Source organism: Austrofundulus limnaeus, unplaced genomic scaffold, assembly GCF_001266775.1.
Source record: "Austrofundulus limnaeus strain Quisiro unplaced genomic scaffold, Austrofundulus_limnaeus-1.0 Scaffold55, whole genome shotgun sequence".
NCBI lineage: Eukaryota > Metazoa > Chordata > Actinopteri > Cyprinodontiformes > Rivulidae > Austrofundulus > Austrofundulus limnaeus.
The window spans coordinates 1,887,106-1,907,626 of record NW_013952457.1 but is presented as its reverse complement, the minus strand read 5'-3'; the positions used below and the strand labels follow the sequence as shown (position 1 = coordinate 1,907,626).

The 20,521-nt window shown below is 41.6% G+C and overlaps 1 protein-coding gene across 2 annotated transcripts in view; it reads left to right on the top strand.

Moving 5' to 3' along the window:
- LOC106518065 (low-density lipoprotein receptor-related protein 1) overlaps positions 1-20,521 on the top strand; it is a gene marked incomplete at its 3' end in the record, with an annotated part of 86,483 nt that overhangs the window by 64,201 nt on the left and 1,761 nt on the right. The window contains 25 exon segments of one of the 2 annotated variants that reach the window (XM_014009159.1): positions 542-764; positions 1,188-1,377; positions 1,479-1,604; positions 1,947-2,087; positions 2,544-2,669; positions 2,779-2,895; positions 2,977-3,057; positions 3,271-3,321; positions 3,916-4,083; positions 7,003-7,185; positions 9,098-9,295; positions 9,396-9,641; positions 10,818-11,015; positions 13,314-13,518; positions 13,655-13,819; positions 13,910-14,154; positions 14,264-14,395; positions 15,784-16,011; positions 16,111-16,285; positions 18,499-18,593; positions 18,689-18,838; positions 19,008-19,148; positions 19,377-19,502; positions 19,631-19,762; positions 19,877-20,011. In XM_014009159.1, the coding sequence (XP_013864613.1) occupies positions 542-764; positions 1,188-1,377; positions 1,479-1,604; positions 1,947-2,087; positions 2,544-2,669; positions 2,779-2,895; positions 2,977-3,057; positions 3,271-3,321; positions 3,916-4,083; positions 7,003-7,185; positions 9,098-9,295; positions 9,396-9,641; positions 10,818-11,015; positions 13,314-13,518; positions 13,655-13,819; positions 13,910-14,154; positions 14,264-14,395; positions 15,784-16,011; positions 16,111-16,285; positions 18,499-18,593; positions 18,689-18,838; positions 19,008-19,148; positions 19,377-19,502; positions 19,631-19,762; positions 19,877-20,011 (3,977 nt within the window). 2 annotated transcript variants of the gene reach the window in all.

The window sequence follows — 20,521 nt, the reverse complement described above, 5'->3', positions numbered from 1 at the left end:
CACACACACACACACACACACACACACACACACACACACACACACACACACACACACACACTTTGGATTGCTCGTGACAGCATGATGTGTGTCCACGCACTTCCCAGGAGAAAGGCACTCGCTTCCACTAATGCTAATAATCAATCAGGCTCAGAGAGAGCAGCGGAACACGGGGGGGAGGGGCAGGGAGGGAGGGTTTGGACAAAAGGAAAGCGGAGCGAGAAACCATAAAATGAAATGTTAATGGTAGCATCAGCTATATTCCCACGAGGAGGACTGTTTCTAGATCTGCGTAATTGTAAGCCGTCTGTGTTCAATGGCTCCACGCAGATCAGCGCTTTGATTGACAAGTTTTAAATTACTTTGTGACAAACAGTTGTGTGCCTGTGGCCAGCCTGGTTTGATGAGTATTGACTGTTTCAGTGCAAAAAAAAAAAGTCAAAACCTTCATTAGTTCTTTAAAAAAAAAAACGCCCAAAGACAAATTCAGCTTCATTTAATAAAACACGCTCGTGACAGCTCCCTCATTCGCTCTTCCCAGGTGGCTGTATTGGACCGACTGGGAGGAGGACCCGAAGGAGAGCAAGCGAGGCAAAATTGAGCGGGCCTGGATGGACGGCTCCAACAGGAACGTCTTCCTGAGCAGCAAAACAGTGCTGTGGCCAAACGGACTCAGCCTGGACATCCCACAGGGCATCCTCTACTGGGTGGATGCCTACTACGACCGCATCGAGATGGTCTACCTCAACAGCTCCGGGCGTAAGGTCAGCCCTGTCAATCATGACAATTATGTTTGCAGAACTCAGATGGTTCGATTTCTAACTCTCTGTCAAATGTAAAAATTTCCACACATTCCTTCCACGTCACTTAAAATGCTGTTTTTGTACCATTTGTTTAAAAAAGCAGATTTTTTTTCTGCTGCCTACACACTCATTTAGTTGAAATGGGTGGACTGACTGAAGGGGTGGATGCTGGCCAAAATACGTGATGGATTTGTAACAAACTGTTCTCAAATATGTTGTGGAGRGAAATAAAAGGAGGTCATTCTTGCTTTTCTTTTTTTTGAATTATGAGCATGCTTTGCGGCAAACTTCTGGAAAAAAAGAGAGAAAAAACCCACAATAAACAGTTTGCGTTCTCTTGTAAAAATAAATGTGCTCTTTTGGCTGCTTTTCTGACATCACCAGACGGTGTACGAAGGTCAGGAGCTGAACCACGCCTTCGGCTTGTGCCACTATAAACACTTCTTGTTCTGGAACGAGTACCGCAGCGGCAGCATTCATAAGCTGGACACCACCACCGGCACCGCCACCCTGCTGCGCAACGAGCGCCCGCCCATCTTTGAAATCCGGATGTACGACGCTCAGCAGCAGCAAGGTTCGGGGGGACGCGACGTCGTGCCAAAAAACGTCCACCTGTGATTCAGACGCTGAGAGTTTGTTAAACCTCATGGGTTCTCTTCTGTCTTTAATTTTCAGGCTCCAATGCGTGTCGCGTGTCCAACGGCGGCTGCAGCAGTCTGTGTCTGGCCATACCAGGAGGTCGGCAGTGTGCCTGTGCAGAAGACCAGGTATTAGACCCCACCGACAACACCAGCTGCAAAGGTAAAAACATGAAAGATCAATTTTTTTCCACTGTCAATGCCACCCCCCCCCCCCAAAAAAAAAAAAATGAAGTTGATGATTATCATTATTGTACTTAATTTAGTACAAAAATAGATTTTAAACCAATCGTAAATTTAATTTATTGTTCGCTGCAACAAAAACAAATTTACAATGTAAAAGATAATATTTGTCGTTCTACATGTTGTATTGTTATCGGGCAAGCCCCCCGTGAAAGCCCCCCTTGTTGGCTTTGCGTAGCTTCTACTCCCTGTGCCATTTAGTTGAATATCCCTGATTTACATCCTTCCTGACCCTCCTAACTCCTCGCCTTCTCCTTCCCAGTCAACCCGTCTTACGTCCCGCCTCCTCAGTGCCAGCCAGGAGAGTTTGCTTGTAAGAACAGCCGCTGCATCCAGGAGCGCTGGAAGTGCGATGGAGACAACGACTGTCTGGACAACAGCGACGAGGCTCCGGAGCTGTGCCGTGAGTTACCGAGCGTCACCACACTCCAAACGTTCTGTTCATACGAGGGATGCACCAATCCATGTTATTAACTTCGGATCGGTGCATCTCTGGTTGATGCCAGCTCAGACGATGGGCAGATGTGGGAATGTGACGGCCTGGAGTCGGATCAAAGACTTTCTCCCAGCACAATCTTTAGCTGCGTCTTTGTGCAAGAAAGAATGCAGCAGCGTCTGTAAATTTGGAATAGCTCTCGTTCTGTTCGTCTGTGGTCAAAGTGCAGACAGGTTTTTTTTTTTGCTTCCAGACTAAACAAACCTCAGTCCAAAACAGCCCCCTGATTTTTTTCCTTTCCTTTTTTAACCTTACAGCTCTCCTCTCTTTCCAATCCCCTCATCTCTAAAAATAACTTCCCGTTTTCTTTTCTGCTCCTGAAAATCTTTGCTTTTTTTCCATCGCATCCTGTTCTCTCTGCAGACCAGCACACCTGCCCCACCGACAGGTTTAAGTGCAAGAACAACCGCTGCATCCCGCTGCGTTGGCTGTGCGACGGCGACAACGACTGTGGGAATGACGAGGACGAGTCCAATGCCACCTGCTCAGGTATGCAGACACACTCCCCCACCACAAAAACACACACACCACCACCACCACCACCACAAGTTTCTGCTCATTGCCTTTTGCGGTTCACAAATTTTCTCTCGTATTTTAGCACGTACCTGCCCGACCAATCAGTTCTCGTGCGCTAGCGGGCGCTGCATCCCCGTCTCCTGGATGTGTGACCTGGACGATGACTGTGGCGATCGGTCTGATGAACCTGTGTCCTGTGGTGGGTTGGCTTACTCTCCAGTTATACACCGTTATATAACTTATAAATGTATAATCTGCAATATGTCTGCCATGTCCACAGCCTACCCCACCTGTTTCCCCCTCACGCAGTTTACCTGCAACAATGGACGCTGCATCAACATTAACTGGCGCTGTGATAACGGTTAGTCCCGGCTCTTTGCGTCTTTGTTCACCTCCTTCTGTTTGTTTGTTTGTTGTTTTTTTTTGTCAGAGTTTACCGTGCATGCCGGACCACCACGCTTTTACTGTATTTGCTTTTGTCATCTCGTGCATTTGTTTGTTTGCGCATCTGTTTTGTTGTCCTGTGTTGTGCTCTTTGCCCACTGTGCTGTCTTCCGTTGGTTCTGTCTTTCAGAAAAGGATTGTGAGGACGGCTCTGATGAGTTGAATTGTCCAAAAGCGACCGGTTAGTGCATAGATCAACATGCACCACAACAGCCGTGATGCTAGCCAGAGCTTTAGAACTCACCAGAGAGAGTCAGGGCTGCTTTTCTAACCCGACTGACCTCCAAGAGGTCGAAACTGCTGTCCTTTCACACAAACCTGATTGGTGAAACAATCAAATTTGTGTGCATAAATATAACTTATTTCACTTTATCAACTATTATTTATTACTATTAACAGATATTGCTACAGGAATGTTTACTTTTCTCCCAGACAGTTTTAAAAAAATAGAGTAAAATGTGCTAAAAGTTACATTTGGCTGTTTTTTTAAAGAGAATATTTGTACAGAAATGCCAAAGACGCTACGCTGAAAGCTCAATGTATCCGTGCTGGGTACATTTCCTCATGGTGCATGTTCTGATCTATGCAGTTTCTGTCATCATTTAAACTCTCATTTTTCATATTTTATCTCATATGTTTACACTGTCGTGTTAAATGATGTGTTCACTGTAAAGAAATAAATAAATTCCTGCATCTTTCTGCACATTTGCATAAATATTTGCTTTGTTTTCAGACGTGTGAGAGCGAGTTTCGCATTGCTGCGTTTGTTTTGCAGATAACGACTGCGGGGACAACAGCGATGAAGCGGGCTGCAGCCACTCCTGCTCCAGCACTCAGTTTAAATGCAACAGCGGTCGCTGCATCCCCGATTACTGGAGATGTGACGGAGACAACGACTGCGGGGACTACAGCGACGAGACCCATGCAAACTGCACCAATCAGAGTCAGTGTCTTTTACTGCTTTAGCTGTGTGTGTGTGTGTGTGTGTGTGTGTGTGTGTGTGTGTGGGGGGGGGGGGTCCACACATTTATCACACAAAATAACTTCATCTCCTGTGCTGATTTAATTTTCTACATTTCAATAAAATAAAAAAAGAAAAGTGGAGTTATATAGGAAAAAAAGACAACCATTACGTCTTTGCAATTATCTTTTTCAGTTCTCAGGCTTTGAAGTGAGCTACAAAGGCTGCTTTTGTTCACGCTGCAAACCTGCACAAGAATGAGCCGCTTTCTAATTAGAACTGTTCATCTATGAAATGTCTATGGTATCATTTTTACAGAGCATTCAACCAAAAGCAGATGTGTCTTAATAATAGCTACCTTTAGCAGAAGGATCTGTCGTGATGCACAAAATCTTCAATCACAAAGCTGTGAATTAAACCCAGAGGAAATAAAATGAACTCGTCGCGGCCGAATGATGTTCATTTATCTTTTTCAGTTTCATATTTTTGGAAAAAGATGTGAAGCAAAACAGTTTTATTCTACAGTCGAACTCTGTAAAATAATGACGTTTTTTTAAAAAGAAAACTACAGTAGAAAGCAAATACCAAATTTATAACTATTTGTTTTTCCTGCCTAAATTTAAATGTGAGAATAATTTAACAGTTAAAAAAGAGAAACACTTAATGTTTTGTTTCACTTTGCTGCAACGAGTTGGCAAACATCACTCACAAGGGAGTCTCCAGAATGTGGCTCAGTCTGCGGGGGTTCTTCCTTTCCTTGCTTGAGTGGAGCTCTCCTCCGACAGAAAAGATTAGAGGCAAGAACCCTGAACGCTGTGGTCTAAAACACACCGATACTAAATAATAATTCATTTAAAAAATGGTCCAAATCTGTCTTTGTTTCAAAAGTGTGCTCGAGTGGATCAAATCTTATTTAAATGTCGGAGCAGCTGGACAATGAAATAATGTGCACAACCTAGAATACAGTTTTGGCCCACTTGGGTGAAAACACTCAGAATCCAGTAAGGTTGCAACAGAAGATTCATGTATTTTCTCAGAAGACTGTGTCAAGTTTGAGTAGCCAGTTTCCAGCCGTCACTGCTCAGTGAGACACGCCCCCAAAGAGCTGCTGCAGCCGACTGTTAGGAAACAACAACATAAAGCTGAAACACGGGAAATGATTGCAAACCTTGGGTAAGAAAGTGGGAAAATATGGTTGTTTTTCCCAATTAGCTGTTCCTGGAATCTGGATCGCTTGTGACCAAAATAGGAATGTTTAGAAGAAAACAAGGAAGACATCTGGGACTTTTATTATTTTTCAAAACCCAGCGTCAGAATAAACACCCTCCAGAAACGGATGAGTTGTTGCATCAGTTTCTACCACTCTTGACTTCATGAATGTATTAGGTTTAACTTGGTTTTACCCTTTAAAAACAAGACACCAAATTGTTCAGTTTGACTAAAGGAGAAATAAGGTTTTGAAGTTTGTCAAACATTAAAGTCGATCATCAAACCGCCAGCAAACAGCCGTGATCTTTTTGCACATTTGTGTTTTGTATAAAAACAGCAGCCGGGGTGGGCCGAGTCTTTTGTTGGATGGAAAAACGAGTCTGTTCCCCTGAAGGCAGGATGAATCATCAACATTTTAATAGTTTCTTCAGAAAACACCATTAAGATTTCCCCGCAAAACAAATTTTCTCTCAGTTCTGCTCCGACTACAGGTCTGTTTGTGACGCATAGAGCTCATAAAGACCTTTATTTAAAAAAAGGGACCTGAATATGAGATTTGACTTGCTAGTCTGTGTCGGTGTGACAGTGTTTAGAAAACACAGCTGTGACAGATGGTTGTTATTATCACGACTGAGTGGTTGCACCTCGCCACTGCTTTTATTCAGATGTGACTCAACACTTAAATCAGAACAAGTGTTTGCATTTTTTCAGTTTATTTACAATCCAATAAGGCCTTTTTGTCTCTGTTCAATGGGAAGAACTAGTGACCACCTTTTAAAAGTGTCAAGTAACAGAATAAGAAGTTTAATATTCTGACAAGCTTATTACTCTTATTACCAGAGGTCTATAAAGTACTTGAAAAAATAACTAAGTAGAAGTAAAAGTACCTTAACAGAAAATAACTTTGGTAAAAATAAATATCACTGATGAGAAAACTAGTTAAGTAAAAGTCATAAAACTGTTCACAAAAATTGGGAAAGTATAAGTAAAAGTACTTTTCCATGCTCTCTAACAAATAAACTGTTAAATTTACAGAACCAAACTAGCTCCACAAAACCAATTTGATTAAATTAGTCAATTTTTACAAAATAAAACATGTATATCACCTCAAATTTACTCCACAAGGTTTAGTGGAAATGTTTGATATGATTTAGTTGAGTAAATTCAACTCTTGTTTTTTTTTAAAGCACATAAATAACTCCTTTCATGAGTTCAGACAGATTTAATTTATAACAAATAACTAGGTGTTAAACGTTAAAGTTAAGAAGTAAAAGTATCATTTTTAGGTTTTAAAAGTAACTAAGTAATAGTAAAAGTCACAATTTAAAAAAAACACTTGGTAAAATTACAAATCCTCAAAAAAATGACTTAAGTACTGTAACAAAGTAAATGTACTTAGTTACTATAAACCTCTGCATATTACTCTGTCTTTGCAGAACAACAGTGGAACAAAATGATTCACAGTCAGCTGGTGTTATGACTAAAACAACCACCTTCTGAATGTGGGCTCTGATCTATTGTTCAAACTCCACATCTTCTTCTAAAAAGCTTCTCTCTCTCTCTCTCTCTCTCTCTCTCTCTCTCTCTCTCTCTCTCTCTCTCTCTCTCTCTCTCTCTCTCTCTCTCTCTCTCTCTCTCTCTCTCTCTCTCTCTTTCTTTTGTATTCTGTCACCCCTTCTTTCCGCCCTGCAGCCACGCGTCCACCCGGCGGTTGTCACGCTGACGAGTTTCAGTGTCGGATGGACGGCCTCTGCATCCCCTCGCGTTGGCGCTGCGACGGCGACACGGACTGCATGGACATGAGCGACGAGAAGAGCTGCGAGGGCGTCACGCACATGTGTGATCCAGCTGTCAAGTTCGGCTGCAGGGACTCTGGTGAGGGGACAGCTCGGTGCAAAAGTTATAAACTACCTTTAATTTAATTAGATGGGGTTTTYTTCGGACTTGGGGTTTTGGGTCTAGTTCTTGTACATTAAGCAAATGAAAAATATCTGAACGTCTTTGAGAAAGCAGGAAAAAAAAGAAACTACCCAACAAAGTAGAGATGCATCATTCTTCAGTCTACTGCAGTGGTTCCCAAAGTTGGGACTGGAACACCGCTGTGAGTCCTGAAACATCAGTGTGTGGTCTTGAAAGGATTTTCAAAATGAATTATATTTAAAAAACAACGTCATTATTACCTTTATTACAAACATTTGAGGTTAGTTGTGCTAAATGAAATTAGCCTTGTTTATTTAATTTCATACCAATATTTAACACCCAAAAATAGTCAGGGACACAGGTCTTCTACTGTTATTTTGTGGCTCAAAAGCTGAAGAGTTTGGGCACTATCGGTCTACTGAATGACATTTCATCTAATATCTTTTTAAAAAACACATTGATGGTGCAAATGTACTATTTTATGAGTGAAACTGTGTTCACTTTGGCGTTTTTCATAGGTTCGACTAAGGAAACGGGAACACGTTGTGTAACTGTGACAAACTGCTAATGAAGAGCAGCTCATGCTCCAAATGCAAATTGGTTCTTTGTAAAGTTGTTTGTTTGTGAACAAAACTTTAGTTCATCCTTTGAGTTCAGGAGCCTTTTTATTTGTGAGTAAAGTGGCTTAACAGGCCACAAATATACATAAATATATTTAGTAGTAATATTGCATGTACATCCATTAATAATACTTGGATAGCACAAGAACATGAGAACACTTGTTTCCATTGTGGTCCAGTACAAAAAAAAACACAATATAAAACACAATATAAAACATGTAACAAATAACATAGTACAAAAAATAAATATAAAAAATTAAAAAACAATTTGGTGTAACATACAATCTAATGGGAGATGAATAAGGGACTGTAAATAAAGTTTGGACTCTTGTTATAAGGGACACGATAAAAGGATTCAGCTCTTTATCTCTGAGACCACTGAGTAGAGAACGTTCAACATTAGGTTTAAAAGTGTTTTTACAATGAATTCATTGTACAGTACATGCCTCAGGAGATTGTTCCATGCTCTGGCTCTATTGTAACCAAAAGAGGACTGTCACAATGATTTTTCAGAAGGAATACCTAAAGACAATGGTCCGGACCAGGTATTGTGGTGGGTTGTGTTTATCCTAACAGAGGCAGTGAGATATGAGGGGGCTTGACCAAATCACCCGCTTCGGATGTTATCATCCATTAAATGGACGTTATTAGCCATTATCAATCCCATAAAATGGCTTCAGACTGTCCCGACTGTGCCACCTAGTGGGTTCTCCGTCCCATAGAATGGCTTCAGACTGTCAGCTGGTTAATATGAGGCATAAAACCACTAAGGTTAATTTTAGAGAAAATGACCTGGGCTACGATAAAGTAGACCGGACTCCGGCGGTAAAAGATTGTTGCATTCCAACATATATAGCACTGGTAGCCCACTAGGGGGCACTGTCGGGACAGTCTGAAGCCATTCTATGGGACTGATAACCGCTAATAACGTCCATTTAATGGACTGATAACATTCGAATTGGCTGGCCAAAGAGCATATTGCGTAAGTGATGAGTTTTCAAGCATTGGGCCCTGCTGGGCCCTATATGGTCACACTCTCAGGTGTGACATTTAGAAGATACCGAAGTAGTTTATTCTGACATTTGCAGACGATTTTTATGTTTCTTGGATCGAGACCACTTTCAAAAGTTTCTACAAAAGTCTGACTAATAAGTGATGACTCAAGACTTTTGCACAGTTCTTTTGGTTCAGTAAACACATTTGCATGAGGCAGAACGTTTCTAAGTCCCCCGGCCTTCTGTCTGCAGCTCGGTGCATCAGTAAAGCCTGGGTTTGTGATGGAGACAGTGACTGTGAGGACAACTCAGATGAGGACAACTGCGACGCTCTGGTGTGTAAACTCTCCCATCACGTGTGCGCTAGCAACTCCACCATCTGCCTGCCGGCGGAGAAACTCTGCGACGGCACCGACGACTGCCCAGATGGCTCCGACGAGAAACTCTGCGGTAAGACACGGCGACGCTCGGGCTGCGCTTCAGAGAGCTGCCAGCACCAGCTCCGCATCTGAACTCCTCCAACCCGGGCCTGGTGCTCTCTGTTTCACAGATCTGTGCTCTCTGAACAATGGCGATTGCAGCCATAACTGCACGGTAGCTCCCGGCGAGGGCATCATCTGCACCTGTCCGCTGGGCATGGAGCTGGGGTCGGACAACAAGACCTGTCAGATCCAGAGCTTCTGCGCCAAACATCTGAAGTGCAGCCAGCGCTGCGAGGAGGACAAGTTCAGCGTGAAATGCTCTTGTTTTGAGGGCTGGGARCTGGAGCCCGACATGGAAAGCTGCAAAAGCCTGGGTAAGAGGCCAWGCTGACGCGGTGACGGCAAAGGTGGAGGATTTGGTCAGTAATAGTTAATGGTTTTCATTAAACTAAAGGAGCTTGAAAAAAAATCTGATTCTCCACAGTAGAGGAAGTCAAAAAGAAGAGAAAACTGGAACAGATTTGTAATAAAAACACATAGCTGAGCAATAAAAAAGAAAAGAGTAAGAGGTTATCTGCTTTTAATAGACATTTATGACAGGCGAGAAAACATAAGACTAGAGCTGTGATTTCCTGCTGCTAATATTTCTTTCATGAAACAAATATTAAACATAAGAGAACCACAAGAACCGCAGCAATTTGTTTTCATTAAARTCCCCGAAAAGGCAAGCTGTGAGAAGCAGAAAAACCACTCGGTCGCCCTTTGAATTTTATCATGCACACAAAGACTTTACAGTAGTTATCACCCTGCAGCAACTAGCCAAGAAAGAGCCATGAATTTCTGCTGCTGTTCGTCGCTGCTGGAGTCTTTGAGCCAGCAGCTCCCTGTCATTCATCCTGCTGCCTGTCTGGCTGCCTGTTAGCTACAGATAACTCTTGTCTAATTTACTTGGCTTTTTCATTACACAGGATTAGAGACACTTTCAACACGACCCCCTCCCCTTTTATGGGAAAAGTCACCCACTGCARCCATGTTTTATATTCTGAAAGGCAGAGCTGTTCACGTGTTCTGACTGAATTTATTTAACCAAGATTTTATTTATTTAATTATTTATTTTTGTGTAGCGTCCTGGAAACAGCAGCATATTAGTGCTAAAACTCACATTTATACGCTTATTATAAACATATTATAATGATTAAACCAAAGTATAACAAGAGCAGAAATGACAGAAAATAAAAGCAATTTGATTATTTATATTTTATTGGGTTTGCAGGGAAAAACGGGAACAAACGAGTCATCAWTTTTGCCTCGGCTTTAGTCAAAACTTTCAGCAGCTTTCAGGCAGAAAAATCAAACAGTTTCAGTTTTAGAAATAGAATAAAGCCACAAATACTTTGTACGGTTTGAGAGGGAAAGTCTGTAAGGAAGCTGGAGTTGAACCAGGACTAGCTTTGTAAAAAAGTAAAGTTTTTATATGRATAATAATTAGCAGTGATTTAATATTTTACAACTTAACTCTGAGGTTGTTTTTCTTTTCTTTTTCCCCACAGATCCATTCAAACCCTTCATAATTTTCTCGAACCGTCATGAAATCCGTCGCATCGACCTGAACAAGGGAGAGTTCAGCGTGTTGGTGCCGGGCCTCAGAAACACCATTGCTATTGACTTCCATCTCAACCAGAGTTCCCTCTATTGGACAGATGTGGTGGAAGATAAGATCTACAGAGGGAAGCTGTCTGAGAATGGAGGTGAGGCTTTTATTATTGTATAATTCAAAGTGTGTTCTCTGCTTGGTTTACGGTTTGTCAGCCTCTGTCATTGGTAACATCTGCAGGCGGTTTGCATTCAGGATGAAAATGGAATCAGACTTGGCTTTATTTTGCCCTGTTTTTTGAGGGTTCTAAAATCATTACACAKTCTGCATGTTCATGAAGGCAAACACGCTAAATAGACTGTGGCTGCTATTTTCTCTCATATTACAGACACAATCCTCGCTGCACACTGTTAATAAATCAGCTTTGTGAGCATTATCCAGTTTGCACATCTGATGTTGTTCTACTATATTTTTAATCTTACCTTACAGCYAAACCTGAAACTTATTTTTCTGGGGCCTTTCAGACCCATTGATTTGGCCTGAGCACAATAACCTGTTGACTTTTACTGCCAGGAAGAAGAAGAGTTTTCAGATTTTTTAGGATTAGGGACACAATGGATTAGCACCCTCAATGAGGTCATGGCACAATATGATACAGGAATGTATTATGACTGTATTGGCCACTTTTTGTTCAATCTGGAACGCTTACCTGAAGGAAGCAGGGCCAAAGGCGGCTTCTCAACTTCGATGTCTTTTGTTTTACCGACTGCATTTATGCCTGATACTTGTTTGGATTTTGTTTTGGTAATGTTCTCAGGTTTAGTCTGAGCTACTGTGTGTTTTTAGTTAAGAAAATTTTAATAAAAAAACAAACAAAAAACAAGTTTGCGCTTCTTTTACAGGCACAGTGCAATAATAAAAGTGTTTTGTAATGGACTCCTGTTTCAGGTTGTCACTTTTTAGTTAATTTCTTTTACGTTTGTTTAAAATTAAATCAAGGCTTCGTTTGAGTAATGATGAAAACACAGATGGCTGATTATTTATTTATTACTTGGTGAAAACTCTTTAATAAAAATATGGCTTAAATATGAGTTTGCATTTTTATTTCAAATGATTTTGAGGTAAAAATGTAGAACTCTCCGGCTTTATATARCCTTTATTTTAACAGGTAATTTAGTAGGGGTGGGAATCTTTTACTATCTCACGAAACGATTGGATTCAGATTTCTGGGGTCACAATTYGATTCAAAATCGATTATTTTTTCATTCAAAACTCAATGTGAGCCCATTTGTCGTGTTTCTAAAGTGCCTCATCTTCATTTTGCAAACTTTGCACACAGTGAAGCTCATGTTAAACTCAGACTCATTCAGTAAAAAACAAAATGAGCCCAAATAGTTTTGTTRTTTCTTTGTTTTTGGTGCTTTCTRCACATGCATACATTCCAGAACCGGCTGCATGTGACGTCAGGACATCCCAAGTGGTTACACAGTGGAGTTTGACAACCTTTATTTAAAAAATCGATTTTGGGACATTTTTAAATCGATTCTGAATCTTTGTAAATGTGAATCCCGATTCCGATTTAAAATGATTTTTTTTGGTGCACCCCTATAATTTAGCCTTTAGCTGTAACAGGACAATTAGCAGAAGACCTTGATAAAGGTCACAGCACTCGATCAGGTCCTGCAGCTCTGTCAAACAGAACCTCCTCCCTGCTGAAGCAGAAACACTGATGCAGCTTTGTGTACCAGCCTGTCCAAAGGTTGTAGTGCTTCTCTGTTCATTTTGTTCCCGGCTGCCATGTTTTTATGTCTGTAGGCTGTAAACAAGTCAGCGTGTTCACATTGTTCCAAACACAATAATGAATGACTCATCCCAAACAAATTACCCATCACTCTCATTAGGGAGCCGGTTGTAAATTAAAGGGTTTGAACGAGCCGGAGAAACGCGTTTCTTTAGTCCCGACAACCACACATTTAGTTTGGTTTGTAATTGCAGCATCAYGTCCGCCTCTTCTCTTATTGTTCTCAGCGTTTTTCTCCTCAACTAAACAGTCCATTAAAGGACAATTTACGACGCGAGGATTTGATTACAAATAGGCCCCAGTTTGATCATTTCTGAATCATAAAGCTCGGCAGCAGATCAGRGCTTCGGGCTGCAGTACAATCTGAGCAGGCATCATCAGCAAACCGCAGCCTTTAATCATGCAAATTTAAACAGAGTGCAGGTTCAACAAGAGACCTCAGCACCCCTGATAGCTTTGTTTGGTTGATTAGGGTAATATTACAAGATTAAATTAGACTTTAAACACCTTTGTTTTAAGGTTTGACTGGTTCTTCTTTTCCTTTCCACCATATTAAATAAACATTCAGTACTGATGATGAGGAGCCTGGTCTGGTTTCATCTTTAACATCATGTTTTACCAGTTCTGTCTCTTTTTCTCTTTCATCTGTAGCTTTAACCAGTTTTGATGTAGTAATCCAGTACGGACTGGCTACTCCTGAGGGTCTGGCAGTGGACTGGATAGCAGGAAATATTTACTGGGTGGAAAGCAACCTGGATCAGATCGAGGTGGCCAAGTTGGAYGGCACCATGAGGACCACGCTGCTGGCAGGGGACGTGGAGCACCCTCGAGCCATCGCTCTTGACCCCCGAGACGGGTAAAGGCTGTACCGCTTGTTTCCTGCACAGCTAGTTTGCAAACATGTCGCCATGCAAAAATAAAGTGCCACACAGTTATTGTGGGGGGAAAATATCTTTTAATCTGGCGTGCTTCTTGTGGCATGGCCCTTGCAGGATCCTCTTCTGGACAGATTGGGACGCCACTTTGCCGAGGATTGAAGCTGCATCCATGAGTGGTGAAGGCAGAAAGACTATTCATAAGGAAACTGGCAATGGAGGCTGGCCAAATGGACTCACTGTGGATTATCTGGAGCGGCGCATCCTCTGGATTGACGCCAGGTCTAATAAAAGAAACAAAAAAAAAATCATCCGTTTGTTGTCTTTTAGATTTTATCAAAGAAAGTTAACTCAAACTTTTTCATCCCACAGATCTGATGCAATTTATTCTGCTAAGTATGACGGTTCTGGACTGATCGAGGTCCTGAGRGGCCATGAGTACCTCTCCCACCCATTTGCCGTCACCGTGTAYGGTGGAGAGGTTTACTGGACGGACTGGAGGACCAACACGCTGGCTAAAGCCAACAAGTGGACCGGAAGCAACGTCACCGTGGTCCAGAGAACCAACACACAACCTTTTGACCTGCAGGTCTACCACCCGTCCAGACAGCCACAGGGTAGGAATTCACACACACTCATGTCAACAAATACAACAAAGACAACAATTCATATGTTGACTGTATGTACTTATTATGAGTTGTTCTCTCCTTCTTTGCTTCTCTGTAGCTCCGAACCCATGTGCAGCTAAAGATGGCAAAGAGCCCTGCTCTCACCTCTGCCTCATCAACTACAACCAGACGTTCTCATGCGCATGCCCTCACCTCATGAAGCTGAGCACTGACAAGCGGACTTGTGTCGGTGAGTCTGAGCTCACAGACATGAATGTGTTTACAGTGGAAACAGGCTGTCAGCTGTTTGTTTGGATTCGCAAACAGTTTTCTTTGAGCAAAACTGTAGAATAGCTTAGTGTAATCTCTGCTCTTGTAGAGTTTTATTATTATATCTTACTGGTACGTGTTAGATTTTTTTCTTCCTATCTTAAAGCAATAATTTAGATCTTTTGAATTAAGGTTCTGTGGAAGAGTTATGCATAATCAACACTTACCTGTTTTAGATTTCATATTTCTGACCAACTCATTGAGTTGGAACTAATTCAAATGGGGCTAAGACCAAAGTATATTGCTGCTAATGGTGTAACGCAAAATTACTCACATGGAAAAATTAATCTGGCCCAGTTCTGGCCCACACTAGGCACTAACACTTGGCCCAGATACTGTAAAGAATGACAGCACTTTGGTGGTCCATGCATGGGCCAGCACCACATAAACCAAACCCTAATGGGACCAACTGGGGCATGCCATCCTAAAACCAATGCCATCATTGCCAGACCTGGCCCACATCCAGTTGACAAACCACTTACATTGCCAGCAGTGCCAGCTTGACACCAGATCTGGCCCACACCTTTCTGCTATGCAAATGCCTAAAAACTATTGTTCACATGAAACGCTGCAAAGTTCTAACTATTGGATGGTATTTAAGCTCAGATTAACCTAAATAGATTATTTCTCTCCAAACTGAGTTCAATCAAAATGTGTCTGCAGCAGGTAAGATGTTAACTATGCATATCCGTTATACAGAACTAAAGGATCTGAATTGTTTTTAAGGGTTTTTAATGAAAACGCTCACTATACTGTATGAAGGTCTTCCCATATAAAACAACAGGAGGCCTTTTTACTCTGTGTTAGTTTAATATTCTGTGCAGCAGTCTCTTATCTTTGGGCAATGAAACGGAGGCCCTATTGTCATTAATACCAGTGAAGACCCCCACTCCTCCCATCCACCACACAGTCAGCCTGAGTATCATTATTCTTTCATCTCCATTTGTCTTTCCACATCTTCCTGTCGGTCATGTTAGCTGCGCACAGTTAAACAATCATTGAGCGTTAGTGCCATCGCAGTTGTTTTGTATCTTCACTGATTAAATTCACTCTCACCGTCATGTCTGAGCTACTGAGTCACTCAGCCGCATGAAATAACCTGCACCAAAGATGCATATGGATTTACTGTTTGTTCAAGTGGCAACAATATCAACCAGTCGTTTATCATTGTTGCAACAATCAGTCTACAAGTTATTGATTTTTCTCATGGATTGTGTTTGTTTTTCTTTGACTCGTCTTTTCCTTTGTTTACCTCTCCATTATTCACTTCAACGTCTGATGGATGCCACATCTCCTCTCCCCCCGCAGAGTCCCGGCAGTTTCTGCTGTACGCTCGACAAATAGAGATCCGAGGAGTGGACATTGACAACCCGTACTACAACTACATCATCTCTTTCAACGTGCCGGACATCGACAACGTGACGGTGGTCGACTACGATGCTCTGGAGCACCGCATCTACTGGTCAGATGTACGAACCCAGACCATCAAGAGGGCTTTCATCAACGGTACTGGGGTCGAGACTGTGGTCTCTGCTGGTAAGGAGGCAGTGAAATACAAGACAGAAAGTTTAAAAATAATTATTTTTGACTGTAGAATTAAATAATCAGTGATTCATTTTGCTGATGTTTCTTCAGATCTACCCAACACACACGGCCTGGCGGTGGACTGGGTGTCCAGGAACCTCTTCTGGACTAGTTATGATGCCAATAAAAAGCAGATTAATGTTGCCAGACTGGATGGCTCCTTCAAGAATGCTGTTATCCAGGGCTTGGACAAACCACACTGTTTGGTGCTGCATCCAATGCTGGGGTCAGTCCTGCACACACAGATATAAAAATATAAATACACACATATAAAGATGCCACACATTAAACACATGCAAAGTCATGGCTCTCCTCTGTCGCTGCTCTTTTATTTTGAAAGTTTCTTCATTTACATACGCCACAGCCAGAGATTTTTTTTGTTTGGTTTTTTTTTTGTCCTCTTTTCTGCCTTCCTCTCCGTATTTATCTTATATCCTGTCCCCTTCTGGTAACATCCGTTTTTTCCCCTCCTCTCTTGAACCCCACCGGGCCTCAGTCTCCCCCCTCAGCCAAACAGACAGATCACAGACAGGCCAGCTATATTTACACATTTATTTTTGTTCCGTAGGAATGTCAGTGCTCACGAGCACTTCAGGTCCGCGAAGAAATTTGTGTTTTTGTTTACACCTTCATCTCTTTAAAGGACTTAGCCCAGTTAGGCCGAGGAATGTTTCCCATCCGAGCGCTGTAGGCGTGAGCGAAAATGAGAAGCAGATGGTAGACATGCGTCAGGTCTGTCTGCTTCTTCTGCCACACAAACACACTTGACCCCAAATAGAGTGGGCGGGGTCATAAAAAATGGGGCGGGATACTCTCTGAGTGTGTTTGCACAAAAAGGCAACCGTGGGAGTTTAAATGGCTCTATGTTCTTATTTTAAAGACCTGYTAACAAGTATATTGAAGGGTGTGGTGGATGTGGTTGGATTGAACAGGAAGTGAACCATCATGCAGGAGATACCTTTTAAACAAACACTTCATGCTGTCTGAAAACAGTGGTGCTCACTGTCAGACTGCGGGAGAACTAAAGGGCAAATGTTACAACAATGAATGAACAAAACTAAGATGAGGCAAACTTCAAGGAATAGTTCTGTGGGAAGGTAATGAAGAACGAATATCTTACCTGTTGTACATAGCGGTTTGAATGGCTTCAGTTTGGACCAGTGATTAGTCTGACGCCTAAGTGGACAACTGCTTTTTTAATACAAAACTGCTTGTTTATGAGAATACTCTTTTATAACGTTAAACTTTACCTTTAACTACAAACAGCAACAAGTTTATTTCTGGTGCAGCCTGGAGCACTTCCAACAGGAACATTTCTGCCGGAATGTTTTTGCAATGCTAAACTGACATCAATGTAAAGATTTATAAAATAAGTTTTTACAGTAACTGGTGTGAACTGTTTGAGATTAGTTGTTTGAAGACTGCAACAATCAACATTGGTCTAGTCCCCGTTCTGACTAGTCATTAGCTCATAAATCTGGTCAAAGATGAACTTTATTGTTCCAAGATGAAGCTAATCAAAGGGTTACCATTTATTTTTTCATAACTTTTACACTGAATATCTTAAATATCACTTTAACATTTTTTTTTAAATCTCCATGGATAAACAGGACTGATCTGTACCAGGGATGGGCAGCTTAAATGATGGAAGGGGCCACATTTATTAAACATGCAGTAACCTGCAAACCTAAAAACCTGCAGCAACCTGAAACATTTCATGCTCAAATGCATGTACAATAGTTGTACTGTTGCTTACTAAATATAAATACAAAAAGTTAGAAGCAAACAAAAAAAACATACTTTAGGAAGCTGAGCTGCAACGGCACAATACAAACTGAGTGCAGACTCCTGCTGGTTCTGGTAAAAAGTAGCTATTCTTTATGTATTTGCGTCTTCAGTAAACTTCTCATATTTAGCTTTGTACAACATGTTGTTGTGGAGGCATATTAAAATCCTTCATGGCAGACAGCGTCTATAGCAGATTAAACACAGCCTTGAAATTCTGTGAGCAGATAGTCTACCTCCCCCTCTTACAGAAGTCCCGACCGGCCCGCGGGCCACCAGTTGCCTATCCCTGATCTGCACTGATTTCTATTCCAAAGATGTGCAATATTCCAAGGTTAGTCCTAACACAGAATAAGGAATATTTAAGCTGAAGATGTTGTGTTCTGCTGTAGTTTTAGGATTTAAAAAAAGCGGAATCATGAACTGGATTAAGTCCATTTTAACTCAAAGTTCAGAAGAGCAGAATATTTGTTTTTCGTCTTGCAGTTCATTTATGTTTTAGTAAAAAGACAAAGATTTTACCAAACATTATGAAATGTTTTCTATAAATTAAGCCTTGATTGTTTAAAGTTTAATCAACAATGAAGACTAAAGAACAGAACGTTAACTTTCTTTTGCTAATTTCCACTGGTCCTTTGTTTGTGCCTCCATCAGGAAGCTGTACTGGACAGATGGGGACAACATCAGCATCGCCAACACTGAYGGCACCAACATCAGCCTCCTCTTCACCAACCAGAAAGGCCCTGTTGGTGAGCCTCTCCAGCTGTGCCTGTGTATAAGAGGCAGCACCTCCCAGTGACGAGGCAGGAGATCACACATCTGTGGGGTTTTCTGTGTTTCGCAGGTCTCTCCATCGACTTCGACGCTGAGCAGCTGTACTGGATCAGCTCAGGGAACGGCACCATTAACCGCTGTAAACTGGATGGTTCTGAGCTGGAGGTGCTTGAAGGAGCCAAGGGCAAGCTGATAAAGGCAACAGCTCTCGCCATCATGGGTACGATCTGGGAAAATATTTGACGTTATGATTAAAGATCGATTTCCAGGAAGATGTTGAGTAAAAAGTTATTTTAGTTTAATAGTGTGTAAAAACTTGACCAACCTTACATTTTTGTTGTCTTTTTTTCTACATGTTGATAATAAAAATCCATCTTCTGTATGTTTAGGCGATAAGCTGTGGTGGGCTGACCAAGGTACTGACCAGATCGGAACCTGTGACAAAAAAGATGGTGGCAACTGGAAAATCCTGAGAAACAGCACATCCCCCATGATGCACATGAAGATCTACAATGAAACTGTGCAGAATGGTGCAGTTCTTTTTATTTATTTTTTTACAATTTATGCAACATTTGTTTCATGTTAAACTGCTCTGGGTGAAAAAGAAAAATGAGAAAAAAAATCCATTTTTTGATTCCTTGAAGGTCTGATTTGAAGGCTGCGTGAAGAATGTTTATGTAAAGCACGTCTGTTTATGCCCGCATTACTCATCTTTGATTTGTTTTTGCGTATTTGTCCTTGTGCGTTTGTGTTCCCAGGCACCAATCTGTGCAGCAAAAACAACGGAGACTGTTCCCAGCTGTGTCTCCCCACCTCCCGGACCACCAGAGCGTGCATGTGCACTGCAGGGTACAGCTTACGAACAGGGCAGCAGTCTTGTGAAGGTACAATGTAACCACATAAAAACAAAACCCCAAAAAATAAAAAATAAATTTAAAAAAAGAAAGCTGGTGCAATTTTTAAAGAAAGTGCTGCAAGTAAATAAAGAGCCCATGTTATTTGTTTGCTTAAGGTGTCAGCTCCTTCCTGCTATATTCGGTGCATGAGGGCATTCGTGGTATTCCATTGGATCCTTCAGACATGTCCGATGCCCTGGTACCGGTCTCCGGCACCTCCCTGGCTGTAGGCATTGATTTTCATGCTGGTAAGGCTTTGGATGATGGTTTCCCTCAATTTTCAGAAAAAAACCCCAAAGATTTCCAAGTTTGGTGTTTTTTAAATTATGGAACCACCATTTTATTTTATTTTTAATTCACAGACAATGATACAATCTACTGGGTGGATATGGGCCTCAGTACCATCAGCAGGGCCAAGAGAGACCAGACCTGGAAAGAAGATGTGGTTACAAATGGCATTGGAAGAGTTGAAGGCATTGCTGTTGATTGGATAGCAGGTAGGAGGCACCAGAAATGTGTACAACACACAATGGACTAAAAACAATTAGAAAAAAAAATCAATGAATTAAAACACTAAAGGTGAAAATTAAAGGGGTGTGGGGGTATTGTCCAAAATCAACTTTTTGAGCTTTATATCWTATCATGTTATAATGTTATTCTCTCATCAAAAACATACACAGAGTGTTGCTTTGACTCATTGATGCATGTTGTGGTAGCCATGTGGAGCAACTGAGACGGCTGGAAGAGGGGATTGAACAGGCAACCTACCGGTTACAGGACGACTCCCCTAACCACTCCGCCACAGCCGCCCCTAAAAGCACCACCTACTTCCACACAGTGGTGGACGAAGTACTCAACTCTAGTACTTGAGTAAAAGTATTGATACTCATGGTCAAATCTACTCCACTACAAGTAAAAGTTACTCAGTCAAAAATCTACTCAAGTAAAAGTACTGAAGTACTTACTTTTGAAAATACTTAAGTATTCAGAAGTACATGCATTTTAAA